Genomic DNA, 25,996 nt, shown 5'->3' with positions numbered 1-25,996 from the left:
TTGTTTTTTTTCAAAGTGGAGAGTCTCTAAAGTTTTGGTGGTGCTTGGAACACGCTTCTGCCAGGAGCGCAAAGGCATTGCTTTTGGGATTCAAACGGAGAACATTCGTCGCGGCATAAGCGCCCAGTGCGAAATTGTTATGGTGGCGACAAGAGGATAGAAACGACGTCCACTCCCAAACTTCCGGAACAAAAGGCATGCTCCTGATGAGCTCCAGCGCCTCGTTGAGATATCCAGCGCGCCCGAGAAGATCGACCATGCATCCGTAGTGCTGCCTGCGGTGGTGGAGCTCAAAGTCCATCCTGATCGACACAAAGATGGATCTTCCCAGGTAGACTTTGCCTTCCCGGCTACAGGCAATGAGAACCGACGTGAAGCTCGCATCAACAGGCGAATCCATCGTTTTCATGCCGTGGAAGACATCAAAAACTTGGAGAGAACGCTCCTTAAACGTGAGAGCATCCAGCATCGCGCTCCAGGTATTGCAACTCCTCTCCGGCATTGTCGAGAAAACCTTCGTGGCTCTTCGCAGGTTTCCATTGTGAGCATTTGCTGAGAGAAGAGACGTCCATGCGACAGTGTTCTTCTCCAGCATGGTATCAAACATCTCCTCGGCCGCGAGCATATTCCCTCGCAGGGAATATCCGTCGAGCATTGCGGTGTGGGCAATAGTGTTGTGGAAAGGCATGGAATCAAACATTTGCTTGGCGTTCTCCAGATGCCCGTGCTGGGCATATGCTGCGAGCATCGCAGTCCAAGATACTAGGGTCTTCTCCGGGACCCGGTCAAAGATTCTCTCGGCATCCGCGAGAGATGCGGTCTGTCCGCTAAGAACCAACATCGCAGTGATGGCAACCATGTTTATGTTTGGCATCGAGTTAAACAGTGCTTTGGCTTGATCTATTTGCCCGTTTTGGGAATATGCTGTTAGCATCGCTGTGCAAGAGATTAGATCTCTCTCGGGCATTCGATCGAAGAACCAGCGAGCGCTGGATAGATCGCCGATCTCGCCATAAGCCACGAGCATCGTCGTCCACACCACAACATCGCGCTGTGGCATCGATTCAAACATTGCTCTTGCAGTGTCGAGCGATCCCTGGCGAGAATTCGCGACGAGCATCGCGGTCCAGGAGAGGAGATTGTGCTGCGGCATCGTGTGGAAGAGAGCGATCGCGTCGTGTGGGCGATCGCTCTGCTGGGCGATGGAGGAGAGGAGCGTGTTCCAGGAGATTAGATCCCTCTCGGGCATGGAATCGAAGGTGTTCTTGGCGCGCTCGAGGTGCCCGGCGTGGGCGTAGGCCGCGAGCATGGAGTTCCAGGAGATTAGCGTCTGCTGCGCCATGCGATCGAAGAGGAGGCGGGCCTCCTCGATCGCGCCGGCCTGGGCGTAGGCGGAGAGGAGGATGTTGTGCGAGATCAATCGCTTGCGGGGCATCGCGAGGAAGAGATCCGCGGCGTCGGCGATCTCGAAATTCCTGGTGTGCGCGAGCAGCATGAAGTCCCACGAGAACTGGTCCCGGCTATTGAGCGAATCGAAGACGCGGCGGGCGTGCCGCGAGCTGCCGAGCTTGCCATAGACCTCGATCAGCTTGTTGGCGAGGAATGTATTGCCGGAGAGATCGAGTGAGGGCTCGATCGATCCGAGAGTGGGGACGCTCCGGCAAGAATCTAGCAGCTTGAGAATTGCCGAAGCGTCGCCCATCCATTCCAGCAGAGAAGATTCGATCGCCCGACCTGTCTTATTTTCAATGAGGGGTTTCGATCCTCCGACCTATTGGTTAGAAGAATGTACGAAAGAATATGCCTGATATTGACGTCAAATTTGATTTTTTTCACATGCGTTAAAATCTCAATCGAGACTTTCATGTAACAAGAGACACGCGTCTCTTGCATGGCCAGCTTTGGACGTGGCAACGTGTGGCATCGCCACAACCTGCTGTAAAATTTTCCAAGTGTCGATAGCTTTAAATTCTCCTGAAATTTATTTCACGCTGTTATATATCCCGCTGTTCCAACGCAACTCTCATTCATCCAGTTTTCGCGATCACATCTCATCTTTCGTGAATCACTACACAGTCTTATCTTTTGCAATTTTTCCTACACGCAATGGCATTGGCGATGACGACGAGCGTGAGCAATCTAGCCGCGAGCAACATCAGCGTTGCACCACCGAGTCACAGCAGCTTTGTCCGCGGGAGCGTCAGCACGGGAGCAGCCAGATTTCCACAGTTGAGCTTGAGGCAAAGATCTCGAGTTTGCATCGTCAGGGCGGCCGATGATGTGAGTTTACTCTCCCTCTGTTTTCCCATCGATCAATGCGATGATCTTTCGATCGAATCTAACTTGTATTCCTCTCTTCTCGCGCAGGGGATTGTGGATGATGTCAAGAAGACTGCATCTCAAGTCGGGGACAAGGTGAAGGATGCCGCTAATCAAACCTCGGATTTCGTCACAGGGGCCTCCCGCGACGCCAGGGACAAGACGGAGGACGCAACCAGCAGTGCCAGGGGCAAGTTCGACGATTTGGCCGACTCTGCTGGCTCCGCGAAGCACGACGTCCAGAGTAAGGGCAAGGACTTTGAGAGAGACGCAAAGGGCAAGAGCTCCGATCTACAAGGTGACGCTGAGAGTTGGAAAGTAAGTCTAGTCGAAATCCCATTCCTTTGTTTTCCTCTCTGTGACGCGAGGTGATGGGTGTTGGATTTGATCCAGGATAAGGCTACTGGGGCGTTCGAGGATGCGGCCGGGAACGTCAAGAGCAAACTAAACAGCGCTGGAGAGGCGATCAAAGGCAGCGGCGATGAGGCGCAGGACAAGGCTAGCGATGCCACCAGCTCCCTGAAGAAGGGTGCGAGCAACGTGAGCGAGGATGCTAAGAAGACTGCCGACGATGCTAAGCGAAAAATCAGCCAATAGAAGGCTGGGAAATGTGTATACTTCAGAAAATTCATCACTCGGGAAAACAAATAAATTAAGTGACACTACACTTACAAATATCAGCGAACATTCTTATATACTCGTCCAAGCACTGGAGCGATCCAGTTCGGTGTTAAAACGTATGCCCTTGCTGCGATCGATTTTTCTGCCTAAGTACGAGCTTCAGCAAGATCGGGGAAATTCACAAAAGCCAGAATTCAAATCTCATGAAATGGTGATAACGTCATCTGTTAGAAGTAGATCGGTTAAGTTTTGCTGTCTTGAGTTTAAGCATTCTGTGCTTGTGTTTTTGGCTGCATACTTTCTGTTCATTCTTTAAGAGGAGAATGTCCTTCATGAGTTTATACATAGCTCACGGCCATAGAGACGGGGTGGTGGAGTGGAAGTGAATCGAAACGCTGACGCCGAAGAAATGATCCGGGAAGCAGTCCCGTTTGTTGAAGACGCTACCACGGTTGTGGGACTCGTCACTGTTCCTGCGATCTGCGATCTGATTTGCAAGCCAAGCCTGTGACTGGCCCCCAAAATTCTCTAAGAATGTATGCAACTAAGTATACAAATTGCTAAAACTGTTCAACTTTTTATGTAAATTATTTATTGCAACGAAATTTATGACATTAAATAGACAAAAACAAAAACAAAAATGTCAAAATTGCAAAAAATTTAAAATTCTTTTTAGAAGCTTCTATCTTATGTTCCAATTGTTATTAACATCTATTTGATTAATGATAATTCATAAGTTTTGTATTTTAAAATGATAAAATAACAAACTAAGAAAATAAACTAATTCTTTGTGTTGAATTGAAAAAATGGTCTGCTATTAAGAATATAAAATTCAAGATAAATTTTCTTTTCTTAAAAAATATATTTATCTAAGATCCAATGAAAAAGTAACACACTAGTACTTATTTTATTTTCTGTTAATTTACTTTTAAACTTATTAAACATAAAGTAATAAACAAAAATTTAGCCATAAATAAATAAAAGTTCTTGTTATAATATTTATATGTTTGAATTTAAAATATTAAATATATTCTAAAAATTTATCCATAAATTTTTGCATGGTAATATAGAAATATAAGATAACTAGAATATTATTTGTATTTGTTATATACAATTTAGTATGTTAATAATTTTATATGCTTACTCATTTTCAAATAGTCATGAGTAATTGGTTGTAGCTATTTAGACTTATGTGGTGCACAACTGAGGTAATGGGCAATGCTCAAAATAAATATCGTCATGATAAAGATCAACATAACCTATCAAGTGGGAAACTAAATTTGATTATCTTTACGAAACTTAAATCTTAAGGGATCTTTGTCCTAGAAGCTATTACAAAGATATATTAGTCCCTATTAAGTGTTGAATTGGGTTGGTGATGTATCCTATAAGTTGAATTTTGTAATGATGAGTTGTCTCAAGTAAATAATATGTTTCATGTCAGTTTACTAGCACATATCATATTGCTCTATATCTTATTTATGGTAAGTGTTTAGATCTATCTAATAGACATATTTATAGAATGTAGAGAGTGTCCTAAATCCAATTCACATTCCATATTTACTAAATTAAAACTTAGGGTTAGGGTAGTTACCCATTTTGTAAGCCAAGTAAAAGTCATCTTAGACCTTCATAAACATGCATTGCATTGTAAAAAAAAGGTGGGCTTTGTGTTTGAGAATATATCCCAATACAACATCCTCTCTACAACAAAGGATGGAATAGTGCACCCTATTGAGACAAAATATAATATAGAGTGCTAAAGGTGATGGTGTCTCACTGACAAGATCCATCTAGCCTCATCTCCCAAAACATCTCAAAAGACTCTTCACTTCTTCCATTTTGAGTATAGCAAGAGAGGATCAAGTTCCAAGATATGATATCATGATGGTTCCATCCATGGACCCTGGATCACTAATATGGAGTTTTCACACCAGACGTATATAGAGATTAATGGGTTTTAATGTCATAAATATGACTGTGGGTATCGAAAGTTACTTGCTAGCTAGTCCTTTTGGATATTCTTTCTTTATTACTACAATAGTAGGAAGTTGGTATTATTGACTTTTTATTAATTTCCACTTAAAGTAATTGAGAAACTAATCATCATGTATGTACTTATGCTAAATAACATAAGGTAGGAACTTCTATGTGTTTCTTGGTGAGCATATTTAGCCTAGTATGAGAAACTCATATATTAGCTTGCATTAGTCTCTTGTGATATTGAACTTGGTCCCTCAATATTGCTAGATGATAGTTTACCATGTCTACTCTTGCTATCACACCCATGTGTTAGTCCTATTCAGTCTCAATTGCTATTTATGGAAAATATCTAGATTTGCTAATTTGGTATATCTACAAATGTAGAGATTGTCTTGAACATAATGGTATTGGTCCTGTATCCAAATTCGCAATCTAACACCACTCCATATTTAATAAAATTTACACTTATCCTAGAGACTAACTCTTGGTACTAATGGTGATTGGGGGTGAAAGCCCAAAGCATGTGTTCCTTAGAGGGGGTTGGGGGGGGTTCCCAAATGTATAGTAGGGATAATGAATAGGTTAGGCATAGTTAACCAATCTAAAGCATAATCTAGTTCTCACTTGCATGTCTATCTTTAATTGTGTCCAACTTGGATTTAAGCCCAAGTTCCACACTATATTAGCTGATAGAATACTTATGTCTTTGTGTTAGACCACCAGTATGCTAAAATAGAGTTAAACAAAGTTTTTTTGCATACTAGTCTTGGCAGGGATATTAGAAGCTCTAAAACAATTCCAAAGTCACTTTGTACTCCTATCCTTTTGTTCTTTGAGTTAAATGGTCAGAAGTCACTCTATGCTCTAATTTTTTTACTGTTTGGTTGTAAGCTTAAGAGTTTGGCCCTGTACCTTCATTTTAGGGGGGGGGAGGGGTGGAAGGGTTCCCAAATGTATAGTAGGGATAATGAATAGGTCAGGTATGGTTGACATAATCTAATTCCCATTTGCATGTCTGTCCTTATTCTGTGTCCAACTTAGATTTAAACCCAAGTTCCACACTATTTTAGTTGATAGAGTACATATGTCTTTGTGTTAAACCACTAATATGCTAAAATAGAGCCAAATAGAGTTTGGCTCCATTTTGCATACTAGTTTTGCCATTGAGATGCTAGAAGTTCTAAAACAATTCCAAAGTCACTTTGTACTTTTATCCCTTTGTTCCTTGAGTTAAATGGTCAAAAGTTACTCTATGCTCCAATTCTTTTGTTGTTTGGTTGTAAGCTTAGGAGTTTGGCCTTGTACCTTCATTTAGAGGCCCAAAGCCTTAAAACTTGGGTTCTACTCTATTGTCCTTGGACACATGGCATGTGACACGTGGCATGTAACATGTGGCACATAAAAGGTTTAAACTCCATTTCATAGTTATCCCATAGTAATTCACCATAGGATAAAAGGTGAAAACCATATGTATTACATCTATGGTTTTTTTGCTTGTTGGCATCTCTCATGATCTAAAAGACTTGCTTTGTGGCAAATTCCCAATACCAACACAAACATTAATCGTTGATAGTAGCTGAGATAATTAAGCTTGATACCATAAGCTTGGAAACTTTGAGAGCTCCCTTCCAATTGTTATTCTAAACATAGAACCCAATAAGTTACAAGGTTTCTTTGGCTCATGCTTCAAAAGACCTCACATGCTCATTGTGATACAAAGTGGTTAGAAAAGTCTATAAATTATAACTACAAGATTAATATTAATGAATAACCACCATTAGATGATAGAATATTATAGAATATCCAAATTTATTTTAGGTATATTCACTATTTCAATAGGTTTGCTTAAGCAAACCAAAAAGCCCATATTTGTTTAAACATTAGATTTATACAAGTTACTGCAACTTTATATTGTTGAAGTCTAAATCACTAATCTTGATTAACCTATATTCATTAAACATATCATGTAATTACTGGGAGTTTTTGTATCGAATGTCTAATGAAAAATTAGAGATCACAATGATTTTGGAAGGTCTTTTATACATGTTACAATTTCCAAAACTTTCAATATCTTGCAATAGAGAGTTTGTTGCCAAAACTGACTGTATCTTTATAGTTACCAACACAAATACAATAGTGTACATACAACTTATGTTGCTGAAGTCCAATACATCCATTAATGACCTAAGCATGCTTGCAATTATAATGTATGCAATTCACTATTGATGTTACTTATTGTTTAGGAAACATGTATTATATCATAAGTGTTATTTCCACACAGGTTCTTATTAACCACTTTGAGACAAAATTTGTAAAACCTTGTCTATATATTAGTCATAATACCATATTGACCAGCTTTAGTTCATCCTAGATTGCTGGGGAATATGACAATTTATTTCCTGAAATGCTATATGCTGAGATTCTAGTGCAATATAAATAGGAATGAGGTTTTAAGCTTTGTGTATTTTGTTTAAGTGTTAATAAAAGTATCTATTGAGAAACATTTTTATAAGAGATTATTAAAGAAATTATGTATTATATATACAGATTTAAGAAAGATAGTAATATGCTTAATGAATATGCTATGCTAGGTTCAATTACTGACAGCTCTATTATATCACTATGCCCACCTCTTATTGAAGTTCTGCGCCAGTTATATGGAAATATGGTAAAAGATGAAACCAATGTGGAATCAGACCATCTTTTTCAAGCAGCCAGATGCAAGTTCGAAAGTGCTATGGTATTCTTCAGTAATTGAATCAAATAATTCACCATTAAGTATATTGACATTGTTGTTTTTTTCACTCACATTGGTTTGTTTTTTGTATCAGGAGTATATCTGTATATTCTTACTATGGCCTATAACGAACAAAATGTGACGAAAACTTAAATGCCTCCGAATTTCAGCAAACACCTCCTGATGACACGTTTTTACAAACCTACCCGCAGGTGCTAGTGCAGAGAAGAAAAAGGCCCCGTGCTGATGATCATGAGGATGAGCTTGCACATCTCAAAGTTCTGGAACTTCACATCCATGCCCAGAACACAGGCATCTGGATACTCACAAATGCAGAGACATGAGCTTCTCAAAGCTCTGAGGCAAGTAAACATTTGTTACTGGTCTCCCTCTCCGTTTTTTATTCCAACCAGATGACCAGATTAGAGTACCACGTGTTTTTTTTTTTCTTATGATCGGATTCATCTTCTCTTTTTCTTTCTTTTTGGATGAACGCCCTCCCCGATGGCATTTTTTTTGTCAATCGTTTGTTTAAAACATTACAGCCACTCACAAGGTGTGTCCATAGATCGTGAACAAACATTTCTCATTTTTGTTTTTCTTTTCTCAAATACAAGTAAAGCGAGAGCACCAACAACTTCTTCACACAGTATGCAGAATCCAGAAAGACAAGAGCCTGAGTTTGGAAAGCCTCGCAGCTTGTGGCAGGGGAAGTGGAGGCAGCGCAGCGGTACTTAACTAGCGCTCGCTCCTTGCTCCATCAAGCTCACCACCGCTGCCACTGCCGCCTGAAATTCGAGGCACTCCTCTGCCTCCACCTCTGGACCGGATCGCCTCCTCTCGGTGCCAAGTCACCATTGCCACGGTGCCACCTGCATTGGGAAGAGGACAGGTAGTAGTCCTTTGACACCTTCGCCTCCTGATGGTCGAGGCCGAGGACAGGTTGCTGGTGCTTCGGGTCTCGAAGAAGACCTCTCTGAAGCCATACCACGGCTATGCAGGGCGGAGCAGCCAAGGTATCTCTTTTTTGTTTTTTCCTTCCTCACAAAGAACACACATGAACGAGCTAGAGAGCCTCTTCTCCTTGGCCGCTAGGAGCAACGAGCAAAAGTCTGGAAAGGTTGGATCCGAGGCATTTCATTCCAGCCTCCAGTAAGGCGGTGAAGTGAGCCGGTGGTGCTTATGGTCAGTCTGGAGTTACAGCAGGCCGCCTGTAGCGCATGCGACATTTACATTGGATCAACAGGCAGAGTCAGCCATGCTCGCCTTGCAGCAAGGATGTTTACTCTGTGGAACAGAACTTAACTTTTTCTGCTGCTAGTATCACGATGTTAGAAGAAAAGTTCTCATCGGCCGGGAAGATGAGAGACTTTATGCGAGTTTTAACAGGTGTGTACTGTTTTATCTTTCGTGCATGTGTTTACTGACGCCGCTTCCCAGGACAAAAGTCTGTTGATGTTGATTGAAGAACTTGAGGAGATGAACGTGCCAATGCAGTATTTCAAAGACGGATACTGATACTGGATGGTGCTGACGAGAAAGTGCAACTTGACTCGGCTATTGAAGCGGCTATGGCTGTCGTGAACCGAGGTGGGAGCATATAGACAGCGTCGGCTCATGCCAACTCTGCCTCAAATGAAGTCGACGCAAGGAATTGGGTTCTTGCCAAGACCTCCTCAGAGGAGTGTTTCAGTGGCGAGAGCGACAACGAAATGGCTTTTGGATCTGGTTGGGATGAAGCTTTGGAAACTGCAGAGAGAATTTTCAGCGACGCGTCTGAAGATCGGGATAGGAAAGAACAGGTTGACAGAGTGGCATCGAGGTGCCTGCACGGATGCTTACAGTGGTCCTGCTATATTTGCACCGTTTGTCCGACTGGGATCCTCTTCGCCACAGTAGAAATGGTAAGGTAATTCTTGAGTTAAAACGGTTTTCTTTGGTTTCAGGCATTCTCTCCTTTGCGACCAAGTTTGGTAGAGAGGGTGGTGCTCCCGTTATTGCATCATTACGTCAGTCACGATGGAGTACGAGTCAACGCCGTTGCTGCTGTCCAGGAGATTTCTGTGTACGTGCCTGCAACCACCGTCCCATCTTTTTAACCGCGCAAGGCATTCAGGTCCCTACATGGAGTGCTCAACTTACAGCTTCGCTGGAACATGAGAGTGTGGAAACAAGTCTCCACGTCAGCAAAGAAGACAAGTCATTCATCCAAGACACCAACCACCAAACGTCACACCCATACCATTATGTACATAACCATACCAAAGCAATGAAATCGACAGAGCATTCCACATACACAAAATCACACATCTACATGGTATTAGGTTTTTTTTTATCCTAATGGCGAAACACTGGCAAACACAGAAATGCGATGAGCAGGACCACACTAGGGCTCTCGCAGTCCTTGCTAGGGTGGAACGACAGATACAAGACCGCAAGCGAGCGCAACGTGATGTCCATCCGTGCCTCTGCCCTAATTGTCACTCTGTGTGCAAGGTGTGTGGGCATCCCTTCCAATGATTCCCACCGCCTCCTCCCCCTCCTCGCTTCTAGCTTACTCCGCTGTTTTGTCCTTTCTCCTAGAAACTAATGGCTACCAGTACTCCACCTCGCACTACATCTAGAACCACCTTAGCAAGCACCATGGCCATCCCAGCTGGCAACTGAGATGTAGGATGGGAGAAGCTACTCCAGAAGTTCATGGGCGAGAACTTCATGACTTGGAAGACCAAAGTCTAATTAATCTTAATGGCAAAAGATTGTTGGGATTTGGTGGAGGGAACCGAAGTGAGACCTCAAGATACAAAAGCAGCCTTGTAGGCTACTTGGGACTCCAAGAACCACAAAACCCTTTCTGTGATTGGATTGGGTCTTGGAGATGAATTTATTCATCTCCTTGATCTAGAAAAATCTGCCAAGGCAAATTAAGACTCCCTTTCCCAAGTCTTTGCAGCCAAAGCCACTAATGCTAATATGGTTCTGACCCAGAAATTTTTCTCCCTACGCATGCAGCTTGGTGAGACAATGGCAACATACATCAGGAGGCTCAAGGGCTTAATGTAGCAGTTGAAGGAAGTAGGTGTTGCAGTTTTCGATGACTATGCAAAAGCCTTCTTGCTCTACTCTATATCCCCAGAGTTGCAACAATCGTCCTCCATGCTCTCTTTTGTCCTAGGCAAAACCATGGAGGAGCTCTACTCTGATCTGCTCGAGGAAGAGCACAAGATTGCTGAGCGTCAAGCTGGCCATCAAGGATCCCCTCAAGTTGCTCACGAGCAGGCCTTGTTTCTTGGTAAGAAACAATTGAGTGGGGAGCAAAGGAAAGGAGGCACTAGCCGTGGGCCTCGTATCTCTTTTACTACAACTCCCAGCTCTAGATCTAACTTCTCCAAGAAACTATTGTGGAAAGATGGGGCATGTCGAGTGTAAGTGTCGTGCAAAGAAGGCTGCCACCCAGCACATGCTTACCCAGAGCAACTCGTTGTTGATGATGGCTCTTTACCCGTCACTGGTGTCTGCTCTTGAGGTTTTATGGCTGGACAGTGGTGCCTCCTTTCACATGACTCCTTTAAGGTCTGCCTTTCACACTTACAAGGCTCTTCAAGCTCCACAACAGGTTTATGTTGGTGACAAGTGACCACTCCAGGTGGAAGGTCATGGCATGGTGGTGATCAAGCTACCTTATGGACCTCTTAAGGAGGTTCATCACGTGCACTTTGTACCTGAAGCAAGGCAGACAGTTCGTTCTATAGGTGCAGCCTCAGATCAAGGCTTTACTACCACTTTCTTCCCAAAAGGGTGTCTATGGTCGTGATAGTACTCCTATAGCTAGTGGCGTGAGGTATGAAACACTCTACCATTTAAATGCAGAACTGGTTTTTCCAGCTCAAGTGCTTGCTTTCCGAGCACAAGACACCATTGAGCTCTGGCATGCTTGTCTGGGGCATGTCAATGAACGAGATCTGCATGCCTTGGCTCGTAACCAGCATGCTAAAGGCATCGCGCTCCCAGCTGGCCATCTAGGTGTGTGTGAAACATGCCATCTTGGGAAGCAAGTTCACCTTCCTTTTCCATCAAGAACCATCGAGGACCAAGCTATAGGCTTATTGGATCTAGTTCACAGTGACATGTGCTACCTGCCCGTGGAAACACTCAGCTGCAAGAGGTACTTTGTATCTTTTATCGATGACCATTCCAGATATGCTGTGGTGAGCCTTCTCCACGCTAAGAGAGAAGTGTTCAACCACTTTAAGCTTTTTAAGAGCTGGGCAAAGACGTCTACTGGCCAAAAGATTCATGTGTTACGCACGGATGGTGGTGGAGAGTATCTGAACAGAGAGTTTCTCAACTTTCTGGCTGAGGCTGGCATCGTTCACCAGTACACGACAGCCCATACTCCCCAACAGAACGGCGTGGCAGAGCACCTCAATCGCACGCTGCTTGAGACTGTTCGTTGCCTTCTCCAGCACGCAGGCATACCCAACTCTTTTTGGGGTGAAGCCATTAACACGACTGTTTACATCCATAACCGCCTTCCCACAAGGAGCACTGGTGTGGTTCCTTACCAAGCTTGGACTGGGAAGCGTCCTCAATTAGGGCACTTGAGGGTCTTCGGCTGCACAGCGTATGCTCGCATTCCAGATGCAACTCGGCAGAAGCTGGATCCTAGGAACCAGAAGACCATCTTCGTGGGCTATCATGCTCATTTCAAGGCCTACTGCCTTTATAATCTTGCTCTCAAGAAGCTCGTGGTCAGCCGAGATGTCTCTTTCAATGAGCAAAAGCTTTATCGCCACATTCAAGGTACTATTCCTTCAAGTTCTAACTTGGTGGACTTGACCCCAGTGCTGGAAGATGAGCTCATCCACCCACCAGCACCAGCAGTCCAGAGGCTGCTCGTTCCAAAAGGAGGAACACCTCCTCCACTTGGTGATGAGCCTTCTCCAGCAACTCTGCTGCTACCAGTTCCTCTGGTCACTTCGGTGGCTACCAGCAGCAACACTACTTCATTCAGTGAGCAGAATCTTGCTGCTACTGTGGACGAGCTGTTTGTTGGTGAAGAAACAGTTGGAGGATCTTCCCGCTCACTTCCTCCAGATTCTCTCATGACACCACCACCTCGTCAAGAGATTGGAGCTGTTACCCGTTCAGGACAAGTGAGCAAGCCAACGGTCAAAGCTCTAGAATCTCTTGCTCAAGCTCCACGCAAGAAGGGATTCTATTGGGCCATGAGCTCCATTGCTGAACCTCGTGGCTACCAGGCTGCTCTCTCCAGTTATGATGCCTCACAGTGGCAAGCGGCCATGCAAGACGAGTATGACTCACTGATCAAGAATGGAACCTGGACATTGGTTCCCCTCCCTCCCGGCAGGAAGGCAGTTACAGCCAAGTGGCTATTCAAGAAGAAATATCGAGCTGATGGCAGCATCGAGCGCTACAAGGCATGCTTTGTAGCTCATGGTTTCTCTCAAATCCAGGGAGTTGACTACTTTGAAACTTATAGCCCTATTGTCAAGCTGACAACAATTCATGTTTTGATGAGCCTTGCAGCTGAGCTCGACCTGGAGCTCCATCAACTTGATGTGAAAACTACTTTCCTGAACGGTGATCTTGAGGAGGAGGTGTACGTTGCCTAGCCTCCTGGGTTTATACGTCCCGGACATGAGCATCTCGTCTGCCGCTTGCACAAGGCTCTCTACAGGCTGAAACAAAGCCCCAGGTCATGGTACACTAAAATTAATAGCTTTCTGACCTCATTGGGCTTTACTTGCAACACGGCTGATAATAATCTCTACATATATCGAGATGGCCAAGTATTTCTATTCTTAGCCTTATATGTGGACGATACAATATTAGCCTCCAACCAGATGCGACTCATCCACCGCATCAAGGCCTCTCTCGCTGCTAAATTCGAGATGACCGATCTGGGCACCTTGCACTACTGTCCGGGAATTCAAGTCTGCCAGGATAGGCAACATGGAGTACTTGAGCTCTCACAGGAGAAATACATCCATGACATTCTCCAGAGGTACTCTATGCTTAACGCTAATCCGGTGGCTACTCCTATGGAAGCAGGCTCAAAGTTGTCCAAGGCTTTTAGTTTGACATCAACCTCTGATGACACTCCCGAGGAGGAGACCACAACACTGTACCGTTCAGTGGTCGGGAGCCTCATCTACTTGATGGTCTCAACTAGGCCTGACCTCACATTCAGTGTGGGAGCAGTCTCAAAGTTCCTGGACAATCCATCACCCTCACATTGGGCCGCTGTAAAGCGGATCATGAGGTATGTGAGTGGCACAAGGAAATTCACACTGAAATATGCAAGAGGAGATGGAGACAACGGCCTGGTGGGATTCACAGACGCAGACTGGGTAGGAGATCTAGATGACAAAAGATCCACCTCAGGGTATGTCTTCATGTATAACCATAACATGGTTAGTTGGTGTTCCAAGAGGCAGCAGATCACTGCGATGTCTTCATGCGAATCTGAATACATTGCAGCTGCAGCAGCAGCGAAAGAGGCCATCTGGCTTAAGACGTTGCTGCAGGACCTCGGGATTCAAATTCCAGGAGTCAAACTCTACTGCGACAATATGTCGGCAATAGCGTTGACTTGGGATGCAAGATTTCACTCACGCACCAAGCATATTGAGTTGAGGTTCCATTTCATCCGGGATCAAGTCAACAATGGAACAATCAACCTAGAATTCTGTCCGACCAGCTCAATGGTCACTGATATCCTAACGAAGTCCTTGCCTCGAGTGAAGCATGAACTCTTCCTCAAATCACTCCGTTTGACTGACAGTGCAAGCCTTGAGGAGGAGTGTGGAGACAAGTGATGACAAGTCTCCATGTCAACAAAGAAGACAAGTCATTCATCCAAGACACCAACTGCCAAACGTCACACCCATACCATTATGTACATAACCATACCAAAGCAATGAAGTCGACAGAGCATTCCACATACACAAAATCACACATCTACAGAGAGGAGCTCTTGAATTCCACGCCTCCGCGCACTTGCACTCTGTGGCGAGAACCGAGATGGTGCTTTGTGGCTCCCGTCATCAGCAGTGACGCGAAAGACATGTGGTATGTATACTATTCTTCCACTTTGCCGTCTTTCTTCCTTTGCTTGACTCTGTCCAGAGCTTGGTGCGTTTATCCAGAACGTTGAAGAAGCGTGATGGGGCGAACCTCGCTCAGGCCGTCAGGAAGATGCAGGCCTGAGAACTTGTGAGAGTTTTCCAGCTCAAGGAGCCCGCCGTGTAAGTAATAACAGGCAGAGCTTGGATAGAGATCGATACCCAAGTTCTCATGTCGTGGTAAGGAGCACGACTTTTTCCTTCGCTTCCTCTTCTTCCTGTGGCCTTTTTCGTCTCTCTCCTTTTTTGTACTCTTGTTGTCTTCTCGCTCTTGACGAAACTTAGCTTGTTCTCTTTTTTCTTTCTTCTATCTGTGGAGAGTGTGATTGCTTCGTGTTCCTGTGATGGATCCTCTCGATTAATTTTTTCGTTTTTCTCTTTGCAGGTGATATGGATATGGACGCTCAGCACACCACCATGAACGAGAAGCAAACGTCCCGCCTCTGGAGGCTTGTGGCAGTTCTTCCGCGACATCGAGGACGAGGAGATGGAATCGCCAGCGCAGACAAGTGGAAGAAGCTGGTCCAAAAGCACAGTGCCGACTCCAAGTGGCAAGAGCTCCTGGTGCGGATACTAGCGCTGGTCGACCACCACACGGTTTTGTGGCCTCTGGCGTGTGCACCAGCTGGCAAGATGCCTCGTCTCTTGGCATCCTGGAGCTTTCATTCTCTTGGTAAGCTCGCGTTTGCTTTGTTTTTTACCAACTCTGCAACGCCTTCTGGTTTTGTTTACCGTGTTGTTGGCTGGGATCATCCACAGGTGTGGGAAGAGCCGTGGCTTACAAGTTCTACTGCGTGCAGAGCTGTAACTTGCGAAGATGCACACTCACGATATGTTGTGCTTGGACTTGTCGAACGGGGGTCCAGAGGTCCTTGGTGGCTTTGGCAAACGGGTGCCAGAAGCTCGACCTGAGTGGCTGCATTGGGATTAGTGGTGCCCGGCTCCTGAACCTGTACGGATGCGACAATGCGGGGTCGGACAACGCTTTGAAGGTAAGTCTTGCTCTGTAAAATCTTGCTTTGCTTCCTTTTCTCAACTTCTTGTTCTTTCCTCCAGGCTCTCGCACAGGACTCTGCGTCGGGCTCCGTGCGACAGAATCATTGACGACGGAATATCGGCATTGGCTTAGCTATTTGGTGTCCCGACTGGTGAGGAGTCGATGTTGCCATCTTATCTCAGGTGACTGCCTGACACGGCTTAAACACTCAGCGTGCGTTTCTCTGTTTCGATTCTTATCTTGTTCTGCTTTGGCTTTTTCAGACGTGAGCGTGATTGCACTGGCTGAGAAGTGCCCCCGCTTGAGATATCTCGGGCTGCACTGCTGCGATCTGACCATGTACGCCAAGCGGGAGTACCCAGACTTCTTCTAAGCCTCTTCTCCTCTGCCGTTAGAAAAACGAGGAAAAGTCTGCCTCCAGAGCAGCAGTGCCAAGCTCTCTGTGAGTGAGCGCAAAAGAGAAGGAAACAAAGCTCGGTAGTGCCCTAAAGTTCTATTTCTCCTCTAGCTCTAAGTGGTCGTGTGGCGAAGTTCATGGCTGGCATCACAAACCAGCTCTTTTTCCGCTTCTTCTCTTCGAAAGATGTCACCGGACATGAGTCTATGAATGGTTGGACGGTTTGGTGAATTTTTTTTAGTGGAATAGGGTAAAGTTGGCGAACTAGGGTATATAGTCATGGGCAAGTTTAGTCTCAGGGAAGCAGCACGGGTTTGCCTACCCGATGTGCGAGTTGATCCAGTGCAAGAAGATAGCAGCTGCTTCTCCAGCACACATGTCCAACTGGAGCCGTGGCCACAGTTTAGAGAGGATTTGGAGGCCTTCATCAACGGGCTGGACAACACGGAGAAGCGGCTATCGACCTTTTTTAGGCAGCGCTACGTGCCCGTTGCCTCGGAAGAAAGCATAATGCACGCCCTCAACTTCATCGCCTTCCCGCTGGTGGAAGAAATGGCCAAGCAGCTACGCATCCCGTTCCGGTACCGGCATGGTGATGGGAGGTCCTACTCGTTTGCCACCCAGGTTGTTGTTGACACAAGCGTGGCTTCTTCTTCTTTCTTGTGTGAAGGAGCCACCAGGAGCGAACCGTCGGGGGTGCATGGGGTCGGGCACATAGTCGACCCCTGGAACGTGGAGCTGACCCAAGTGGGGACTGGTGACCGCAAGGTTGAGTACCGCGTCCAGCGTCTCTTTGGCTGCATGGTGCTGGATGAGGCGCGGGTGGGCTACATCTCCAGCTACCACCAGACTGTTTTCTTTCGCAGGCCGGATGCTACCAGCAAGCGCCTCCAGTTCTCTCCCGTGTTTGGGAGGGAAGGCGCAACGGTAGGAGCTTTCGTGTTCCTCCTGCACGGCCTGAGCCGAGAACCAGAGCTCCGTATGGACCGGAAGCTTGTTCCCTTTGCCTCCACCCGTGGCTCCACACTCCTAGGCATCCGCCCCATGCCCCGGGGCGGCCACGCTCGGCTGCAAGTGGTTGACGCATGCAGGCTTGGCGACATGTCGGCGCCCAGCATAGAGGAGCTCGGGCTCACGGGCCGCGTCGCCGGCTTGGCCAGGTTCGGGAACGTCTTGGAGGGGTGTTTCAAGAGCACTGGGATCCGGATCGTGTTCAAGACGTTTGATCTCCGGGAGGAGGGTGCGGCGGAGGCGTTTGAGCAGGAGCAGAAGGCTTATGTTGCTATGCAAGACCTCTATGGCGTTTATACAGCAACTTTCTATGGGGTGGGCAGGCTGCCTCACTTCAACGCGGTCTACTTGGCGCTGTCGGATGAGGGCACAAGGAAGCTTGGAGATGACCGGGTGACGAGGCACACTGTGGCTGCGTTGAGGCTGGGGCTGAATCAAATCCACGCGCGGGGAGTTCTTCATGGGGATCTCAAGAGGTCCAACATGATGATCGCTCGCGATGGAGGGCCCCGGTTCCTCGACTTCGACTGCTCTAAGATGCGGCCTAAACGCTGGGAAATGCAGGAGGAGATGGAACAAGTGCAGGAGCTTCTAGAGGAGGTAGGCTGTGAAGAACAAACTACCTTTAAATCTGTTTTCCTTTTTTTTTCAGCCGATTGACATGACAAAATTCTGGAAAGCCTGGCTAAAAGCAGGAGGGCTTCCCAACAAGCCTCTAGTAAGTTACAAGCCATCTTAAGTTATGTGATTTTCTAGCTTTCTAGCAACCACGACCTTCACAAAAGGGAATGGTACTGTCGTTTGGTTATCTAATATCCCTCTAGGTGTTTCTAATTGATTTATGAATGATGAACATTTTAATTTATATATTTTGCACAAGGAACACATTAATTTCCAAAATTACCAAAATCACTAATTACCAATTTCCAAAATAATAACTCTTAACCTTCATTTCTTTAAAATACAGTGCTAAAAAGAAGAAGAAAAAATATTAAAACTTAAACATCCTTAAAGGAGATGTTCCAATTTATGTAAGTTAAAAGCAGCTCAATTAAATTATATAAATAATTACAAAAGTTTACAATATAATCAAACATCAACACAATTTTGTTATTTTACTATAACACATTATAATATTTATAGTCAATTCTCCTGATTCCATATAAATATGCAGATGCCCATTGATTAGATGAGGATTTGAATATCATAATGCTATTATGATGGGCTTTTGAGTGCAACTACAAACTCCCAATTGTATGACTATCAAAGTTTCAATGCTTACAATGATCCAAGAGTCTAGTATCTATGGGGTACATAATACGGCATGAAGAATGGAACACTTTCTTGCAGTGTCCAACTCAAACATTGAAATAAACTCTTGCAAGTATAGCACTTACACTAGGCTTGTCTACGGTCGCACCCTACACACTTGCCACTAGACCAAGTCTTATCGTAGGGAAGAGTGATTTACCGATTACATGTCTTGAATTCTTTCAGTTCCAAAGGGGCCTGCTTGCAATGTCTTCTCTTGTCCTTGAGAACTTGAGAAAGAGAAAACACATCTCTTTTCTTCAATGATTTTGATATTCCGCCAGACGAGCAGAAAGCCGTTGCTCTCTAAACTCCTCAAGAGCAATCGCTAGAAAAACAAACCTAAGCAAGAGCCAAGCAAACAAAGCCCAAACCTTACTTACAAATGCCCTGGAGAGTTTCCCAACTCAAAACCCCGGCCAGCTTCAGGTCACCAAGGGTGGCAGCACGCTCCATAGCCACCATCTTCAAACACGCCAATGGCTATCTATCAGCAAAGCTTCACTAAAGATCACCTCAAAAAAAAAAAAAAAACAAGGAGAGATTTTAACCCACCACTGCGCCACAAACTCTTTCCGCCCACGACTCCCCCTCTTCATTCAAATACTTGTCCAAATTCGCAGGTCCCGGGGAAGAATTAGGGCTCGTAGTCTTCCCCTTCCTCGCCCCAGGGCCCAGCTTCGCGAAGCATGCCCGCTTGTGGATGGCGTGCGATCGCCTGCGCTTCTCCATGGGAAAACCCTAAAATCAAAACCCCATAGAACCCTAAAATCTTCGTACTCCGTGTCAATGAAAGAGTCCATTTCGTATTCTATGCACTCTTAAAAAATCGGAGTGTGGGCGATCAGGTTGGACTTCTGGAAACAAAAAGACAAGGGAGGAATTTGCATTGAGCCAATTGACTCAAATGTTGGGCTTGACTAAGCCTCCTCAATGCCAGCGTTTTCCCAAAATTTTCTAAAGCATCCTCCATTTGTCCGGTGTCCGGGAATCCTTCACAAAGATCCCCCTAAACTTACAATCAGATGAGACCCAAACTTTTCGAGAAGAATTCAATCACTCCTTGCTGGAGGAAAGATCTCAGTTGCTTGCTGCGTTGCGTGCCTTCGATCTGTGAATACAAAGAATCATGTACTTGGACGTTTGGGTTGGAGAATTTCGATTCTTTCCAAACTACAAATGTGTCAACTCCACAGCCAGCCAGCAAGTGATTATATTACCCCTGGCTGCCCGTCAAAGCTCCAAGTGCGTGGCTCGTCTGGGAGCCACAGGCCTGTGAGCCGTCGATTTGGGGCCGAGCTGTTACGCCGGTATCCGTCAGATCGCCGCCCACGTGGTTCTTGCCGGACAGTTCGCGCCAGGTAACAAATGGGGCATTTAAGAATTATGTCCAGCTAGACCACGTCATAGGCGGAAAAGTCCGACGTGGCGGAGGAGAGTGACACATCACCGAGGAAGAAAGATAACTTTCTCTCTCGCGGCTCCCTTGCTTTGCTTCTGTTGGTACTGGCAGGAAAAAATTTGGCCGGAGGACGAGGAATTTGGAATGAATGAAGGAGCAGTGACCAGCAAGGCCGCCGGTTACAATTAATTCAGTCATAGCGATCGATCGCCCGCGCTACCCCACATTCTCCGAGAGCTAGCTAGGCAGAGCTTAGCTATGGTGGATTTGAGGTAGAATTCACTCGGCTATGGTGGATTGAGGAGCGCTAGATGGTCGCTGGCTCTTCTTGAGAGGAGGAGTGATACTTGAATCAGCGATGAAGGTCCGACCAGAGGTCCAAGGTGAGCGAGTGATAGATCGATGTGTTGTTGGCGCTGATTCGTTCGTATCGCTTTGTTCTTGCCAGATGCTTGGATCCAGCTCCAATCCATTTGCTCCACCCGGTTCCAGTCCTCCTGGGCGGTTCTACCGCACACCGAGAACGCGATCACTTGCATCCTCAAGCTCGCCTTCTTCTTCGCCTTCGTGATCGTCCACATCGCATCGCGCAAGAACACTGGATCCAGGAGGAGGTCGCGGTGGTCGATCTTGGTGGGCGTTCTAGCGAGCCTGGTCGCGCTCGCCCAGCTCGCGGTGCTGCTATGGCTGCTCGCGACCGAGTGGCCGGTCGATTCCATCGTCTGGGTCTTCTGGCTCGCCCAAACGATCTCGTGGGGCGGCGTGGGCTACTCGGCGATGGCGTCCGGCGTTCGTCGAGCAGCGAAGTTCACAGCTTGCATCTGGTGGATCGCGATGTTCGTGATGAACACGGTGATCACGGCGTGGACGATCGTGGTGCTCGTCCGGGAGTCCTCGTCGGCGCTCACGGTCTATGGCATTCTCTCCATCGCGGCGTGGCCGGTGTGCTGTGTCCTCCTTGCGGCGGCGGCGGTGAAGCTCCGCGAGATCTGGAGCGGGCAAGAACAGCGCGACGAGGAGCGCGATCTCGTGACGCCGCTGCTCAACGGCGATGGCGGAGTAGAGATCCCCGAGAAGAATGTGACGCCGCTAGCGACTGCGGGATTCTGGAGCCAGCTCTCCTTCTCGTGGATGAATCCACTGCTCGACCTCGGCCATTCCAGGCCGCTGGAGCTCCAGGACATCCCCGTTCTTCCACCGGAGTATAGCGCCCAGACCAATCACCTCGATTTCGCGCAGCGCCTGGAGCTCCAGCGCAAGCATGGCGCCAGGATCTCCGTCTTCAAGGCGCTGGCCGGATGCTTCGGCAAGGAATTCCTCTACACTGGATTCTTGGCGCTCGTAAGAACGTTAGCGCTCTCCTCCTCGCCGCTCTTCACGTATTTCTTCGTGCGCTCGGTGGCAAAGCCCCAGGGGGAAAAATTAGGGTTCTTCCGGGTCGAGGGCTTCGCCATCATCCTCGGCCTCACGGCCGCGAAATTCCTCCAGTCCATCTCGCAGCGGCACTGGAGCTTCCAATCGCGCCTCGTCGGCGCGCGCCTGCGATCGGCCGTCATCGCCGAGGTCTACGAGAAGCAGCTCCGGCTCGCGAATTCGGCCACGCAGCGCCATGGCGCGGGCGAGATCGTGAGCTACATCGGCGTGGATGCGTACCGGCTGGGGGATTTTGCGTGGTGGATGCACTATACATGGACGCTCGTCCTCCAGCTAGGGATCGCCATCGGCATTCTCGTAGGGACGATCGGATTGGCGACCCTGGCGTGCGTTGCCGTGCTCGTCGTTACGGCGTGCATCCAGATCCCCACCAGCCGCCTCCTCCAGCGCGCGCAGACGAATTTCATGGTCGCGCAGGACAAGCGATTGAGGGCTACCACGGAGATCCTCACCAGCATGAAGATCATCAAGCTCCAGGCGTGGGAGGAGGAATTCAAGACGCTGATCAAGCAGCACAGGGAGGAGGAGCTCCAGTGGCTGGGATCCATGCACGGCAAGAGGAGCGTCTCGCTCATCACGTTTTGGTTTAGCTACACGGTGGCGGTCGCGGTTGCTCTTGCCGGGTATGCCTTTCTCGGGAACAAGCTCACGGCCGCGGTGATCTTCACGGTCTTCTCGGCGTTTGGGAACACGCAGGAGCCCGTGAGGATCGTCCCCGAGCTTCTAGCGATCATCACCCAGGTGAGTTCTCATCGTCCATCTTTCCTTTAATTTTTTTTGAAAGTCGCAACTTCGTTCTTTAGATTTTTAGATCATACACTGTGGGCTGTTCATGCTTGTCCACGTTTCCTGGTTTCTTTGTCATTGCATCGTTTTCCTGTCAGTAGGATTCGTCCGCTGATGTGTCAACTTTTCCATGGATCTTGTGTTGACGACTTGCAATTTCTTTCTTTTAATTGCTCTCACGTTTTCCTTCTTCCAGGTGAAAGTCTCGCTGTTAAGGCTCGGGAGGTTCCTCCAGGACGAAGAAGTTGATACAAACGCTGTCGATCGGAGGTCTCTCAAGGGGAACGACGTTGTTGTGCGCGCTCGAGGGGGATTCTTTAGCTGGGATGGTTCACACCCGAGCCTGAAGAATGCAAACTTTGAGATACATCGCGGTGATAAAGTGGCCATTTGTGGTGCTGTTGGGTCTGGCAAGTCGTCGTTGTTGTCCGCTTTACTCGGAGAGATTCCCAAGATATCTGGAACAGTAAGTTAATGTTCTATTTACGTTTGACGAATCTTTCTTTCATTGTGTTTTTTTTTTCTTTCCTGTAGGTGCAACTCTATGGGACAGTGGCTTATGTCTCTCAGTCTGCATGGATCCAAACTGGCACGATAAGAGACAATGTGGTATTTGGCAAACCTTATGACGAGCAGAAATACCAGAACGTTCTCAAGGCTTGCGCTCTTGAATCCGACTTGAAGATACTTCCGCATGGTGACAAGACTGAGATTGGCGAGAGGGGGCTAAATCTCAGCGGTGGCCAGAAGCAGAGAATTCAACTTGCTCGGGCGGTGTATTACGACTCGGATATCTATTTTCTGGATGATCCTTTCAGTGCTGTGGATGCTCACACAGCTGCAACTCTCTTTCATGTAAGTTCCTGAGATTTCTTTTCTGGTTTACTAAAGGGGTTTTAACAGGATTGCGTTATGAAAGCATTGGCTGGTAAAACTGTGTTGCTCGTTACTCATCAAGTAGAGTTCCTACCTGCGGTTGACAAGATTTTGGTGAGTGTTTTGATTTTTCAGAATTATAAGCTCAAGCTCACAAACGACTTCCGTGTGCAGGTGATGCAAGATGGCGAAGTCTTACAGAGTGGTAACTATGACGAACTAGTTGAGTCAGGTCTCGCGTTTGAGAAGCTTGTCAATGCTCACAAGGAGGCTTTGGATAACTTCAACAATCAGCAGCAGGAGCAGCAGATGAGTGAAAGCAAATCTAACAAAGACCCTGAGTTCAAGAGGCACATCAGTATCGTAAGAAGGAATTCCAGCAAAAAGCAGCAAGATCATAGCGAATCGTTCACGGCTTCTCAACTGACCGAGAAGGAAGAGATGGGGGTTGGAGACCTGGGTCTCCAGCCTTACAAGGATTATCTGACAATCTCCAAGGCGAGATTTTTCTTCATTGTGGATCTAGTCGCGCAGGCGGGTCTGGTTGCTGGTCAGGCTGCCGCAAGTTTATATCTCGCAATCCAGGTTCAGAATCCGGACATCAATGCGAAGCTGCTTGTTGGTGGATACACTTTGATCTCCTGGTCGACGAGCTTTTGTTTTATCATAAGGATGAGAGCTCATATTGCTATGGGGCTTAAGGCTTCTAGGGAGTTCTTCTACAGATTGATGGATTCTCTGTTCAAGGCGCCGATGTCCTTCTTCGATTCAACACCGACAGGAAGGATTCTGAGCAGGGTAAGTCTCCGTTTTTCCCTTTTTCCGTGAGCTTACGGGTGAGTCTGGATCAGGCCTCGAATGACATGAGTTTACTGGACATCGACCTCAACCAAATCTCGAACATCATAATCGGGTTCCTGTTTGATCTTCCCAGCGTTTTCATCATACTGATTTACGTGGTCTGGCCGTACTTCGTCTTCGTCATACCGATGTTGTACATGATCAAACGAGTCGAGGTAACTGTTGTTAGTTTTTAATTTTGTTGTTGGCGCTAAAATTTGTGATTTGGCAGAAATACTTCCGCTCCACTGCACAGTCGCTCATGAGGCTGAACGCTATGACGAAAGCACCAATTGTCAACATGTCTGGCGAGACTATTAACGGCGTTACTTCGATTCGAGCTTTCGGAGTAGCAGACGAGTTCAGGCGGAAGAACTTGGTCCTTCTCGACAAGGATGTTTCTCTATATATGCATAACTATTCGGTGATGGAATGGCTTGTGCTACGTGTAGAATCGTGCGGGACTGTGCTGCTGTGCATTTTTGGTATAATGCTGTCGACTTTCGACATCGGCCCAGGTATGTAAAACTCCATCCCACATCCATGTATCACAACCGTTTCATGTATTTTCAGGCCTTGCTGGTATGGGACTTTCATATGGAGCTCTCGTGAACATTAGTCTTGTGGTTCTCACACAATGGTACTGCCAGTTAGCCAACACCATTGTCTCAGTCGAGCGTATCAAGCAATACATGAATGTCCCAGTTGAGGCTCCACCTATTATTGAGAACAACCGACCACCTCCTGAATGGCCTAGCAAGGGAGAGATCGTACTGGAAAAACTTCAGGTAATAAAGCTATTTCAGTCCGAGCATGACGCGAAACATTTTTTTTAGATCCGGTACCGGCCAAACTCGCCTCTGGTGCTCAGAGGAATCAGCTGCACCATTCAAGGAGGCCACAAAGTTGGTGTTGTTGGGAGAACCGGCAGTGGGAAGACGACGCTGATTGGAGCTTTGTTTCGTCTTGTGGAGCCAGTCGGTGGAACAATTCTAATCGACGGAATCGACATATGCTCTATCGGGCTTCGGGATTTGCGAACGAAGTTGGGGATCATACCTCAGGAACCAACGCTCTTCCGTGGAACAGTACGGTCGAACTTGGATCCGCTCGGTTCTTATTCTGACCAGGAAATATGGGAGGTAAGTTTGTTTCAACCTTTTTTTTCTTTGTGTTAAGCAGAATTTTCTTCAGACTCTTGACAAATGTCAAATGGGTGACGTGATCCGATCTCTGCCGGAACAACTTGAATCAGGAGGTACTATAAAGTCTCCATTTTCCCCTGGTTTTGTTAATGACGTGCCTTTGTAGTGGCTGATGAGGGTGGAAACTGGAGCGCGGGGCAGAGGCAGCTGTTTTGTCTCGGTCGTGTTCTCCTCCGACGGTCGCGAATTCTGGTTCTGGACGAAGCTACGGCCTCTATCGATTCAACCACGGATGCAGTCCTCCAGAAAGTCATACGGGAGGAGTTTGCTTCGTGCACCGTGGTGACGGTCGCTCACAGGATACCAACGGTGATTGACAGCGATAGAGTTATGGCACTGCACGATGGTAAGTGGCAGTTTTTTTTTTGTCTCTTTTGTGCTCTCGGATTTCTAAACCTCGAGAACCGAACAGGTCGATTGGCAGAGTACGAGAGTCCTCAAAAGCTTCTCCAGAATCCGGACTCTCTGTTTGCAAAGCTTGTCAAAGAGTACTGGGCTCAAAGCGGTGGTGGCAAGTGAGCACCGTTTTTGTTGTCACTGAGGTAGTGTAGGAACGTCTCGTCAGAGCAGCAGCCGAGTTCAATAAAATAGAGTCAAAGAACACGGCGATAATCTTAGGAAAAATTTTCTCGTTCTCGTTTATCAAAAAGGTTTAATTATTCCGGTGGATAGATTCCGATAATATATTTTACTAAAATAGTGCTTCCTTTTTGCAATCCCTTTGAAAGTACTGTATATATTGAACGCTTTCTTTTCCTAGGGTAGCGTTAATGGATACAAAGAGCCAAGGTCCAAAGTGGCTGCCAATGCTGATTTCCTTGGCTCGCATCACGCGGCCCGAGAATCAACTGGGCCTGAAGTGCGTGTGCTCTCGCACCTTCAAGAACTTCTGCACTCGCTGCGAGGACGTCGTCTGCGATGCGTGCCAT

General features: G+C 46.8%; 4 protein-coding genes across 7 annotated transcripts; 2 read left to right on the top strand and 2 right to left on the bottom strand.

The window, feature by feature from the left end:
- Positions 1-10: 10 nt before the first annotated feature.
- On the bottom strand, positions 11-1,702 carry LOC112346349 (pentatricopeptide repeat-containing protein At4g02750-like). Its single transcript, XM_024675096.1, has one exon. It carries the CDS (start codon positions 1,700-1,702, stop codon positions 11-13), a length of 1,692 nt encoding a protein of 563 aa, XP_024530864.1.
- Positions 1,703-2,006: 304 nt separating this feature from the next.
- LOC9632681 (protein DR_1172) lies at positions 2,007-3,004 on the top strand. The gene is made up of 3 exons (XM_002970574.2): positions 2,007-2,280; positions 2,368-2,637; positions 2,713-3,004. The coding sequence occupies exons 1-3, from the start codon at positions 2,107-2,109 to the stop codon at positions 2,914-2,916; spliced, it is 648 nt and encodes a 215-aa protein (XP_002970620.2). The 5' UTR covers positions 2,007-2,106; the 3' UTR covers positions 2,917-3,004.
- Positions 3,005-18,528: 15,524 nt separating this feature from the next.
- Positions 18,529-19,594, bottom strand: LOC112346383. Of its 4 annotated transcripts, none has more exons than XR_002992401.1 (3): positions 19,080-19,550; positions 18,908-19,011; positions 18,529-18,852 (listed from the first exon to the last, which is right to left on the bottom strand). XR_002992401.1 is itself a non-coding variant. In XM_024675245.1 (3 exons), the coding sequence occupies exons 1-3, from the start codon at positions 19,254-19,256 to the stop codon at positions 18,831-18,833; spliced, it is 282 nt and encodes a 93-aa protein (XP_024531013.1). In that variant the 5' UTR covers positions 19,257-19,594; the 3' UTR covers positions 18,529-18,830. The 4 variants fall into 4 exon arrangements, 3 of the variants coding, with proteins under 3 accessions (XP_024531013.1, XP_024531012.1, XP_024531011.1); XM_024675245.1 differs by having other exon boundaries at positions 18,529-18,835; positions 18,908-19,007; positions 19,080-19,594; XM_024675244.1 differs by having other exon boundaries at positions 18,908-18,989; positions 19,080-19,556.
- Positions 19,595-19,949: 355 nt separating this feature from the next.
- LOC9632677 (ABC transporter C family member 8) lies at positions 19,950-25,779 on the top strand. The gene is made up of 13 exons (XM_002970570.2): positions 19,950-20,309; positions 20,375-22,101; positions 22,343-22,612; positions 22,681-23,001; positions 23,050-23,136; positions 23,197-23,820; positions 23,874-24,038; positions 24,095-24,380; positions 24,436-24,650; positions 24,699-25,004; positions 25,057-25,120; positions 25,174-25,413; positions 25,480-25,779. The coding sequence occupies exons 1-13, from the start codon at positions 20,285-20,287 to the stop codon at positions 25,584-25,586; spliced, it is 4,437 nt and encodes a 1,478-aa protein (XP_002970616.2). The 5' UTR covers positions 19,950-20,284; the 3' UTR covers positions 25,587-25,779.
- Positions 25,780-25,996: the final 217 nt, after the last annotated feature.

This window comes from Selaginella moellendorffii, unplaced genomic scaffold, assembly GCF_000143415.4.
Source record: "Selaginella moellendorffii unplaced genomic scaffold, v1.0 SELMOscaffold_14, whole genome shotgun sequence".
Taxonomy (NCBI): domain Eukaryota; kingdom Viridiplantae; phylum Streptophyta; class Lycopodiopsida; order Selaginellales; family Selaginellaceae; genus Selaginella; species Selaginella moellendorffii.
The sequence above is the reverse complement of the archived record's forward strand: the minus strand, read 5'-3'. Positions and strand labels throughout refer to the sequence as shown.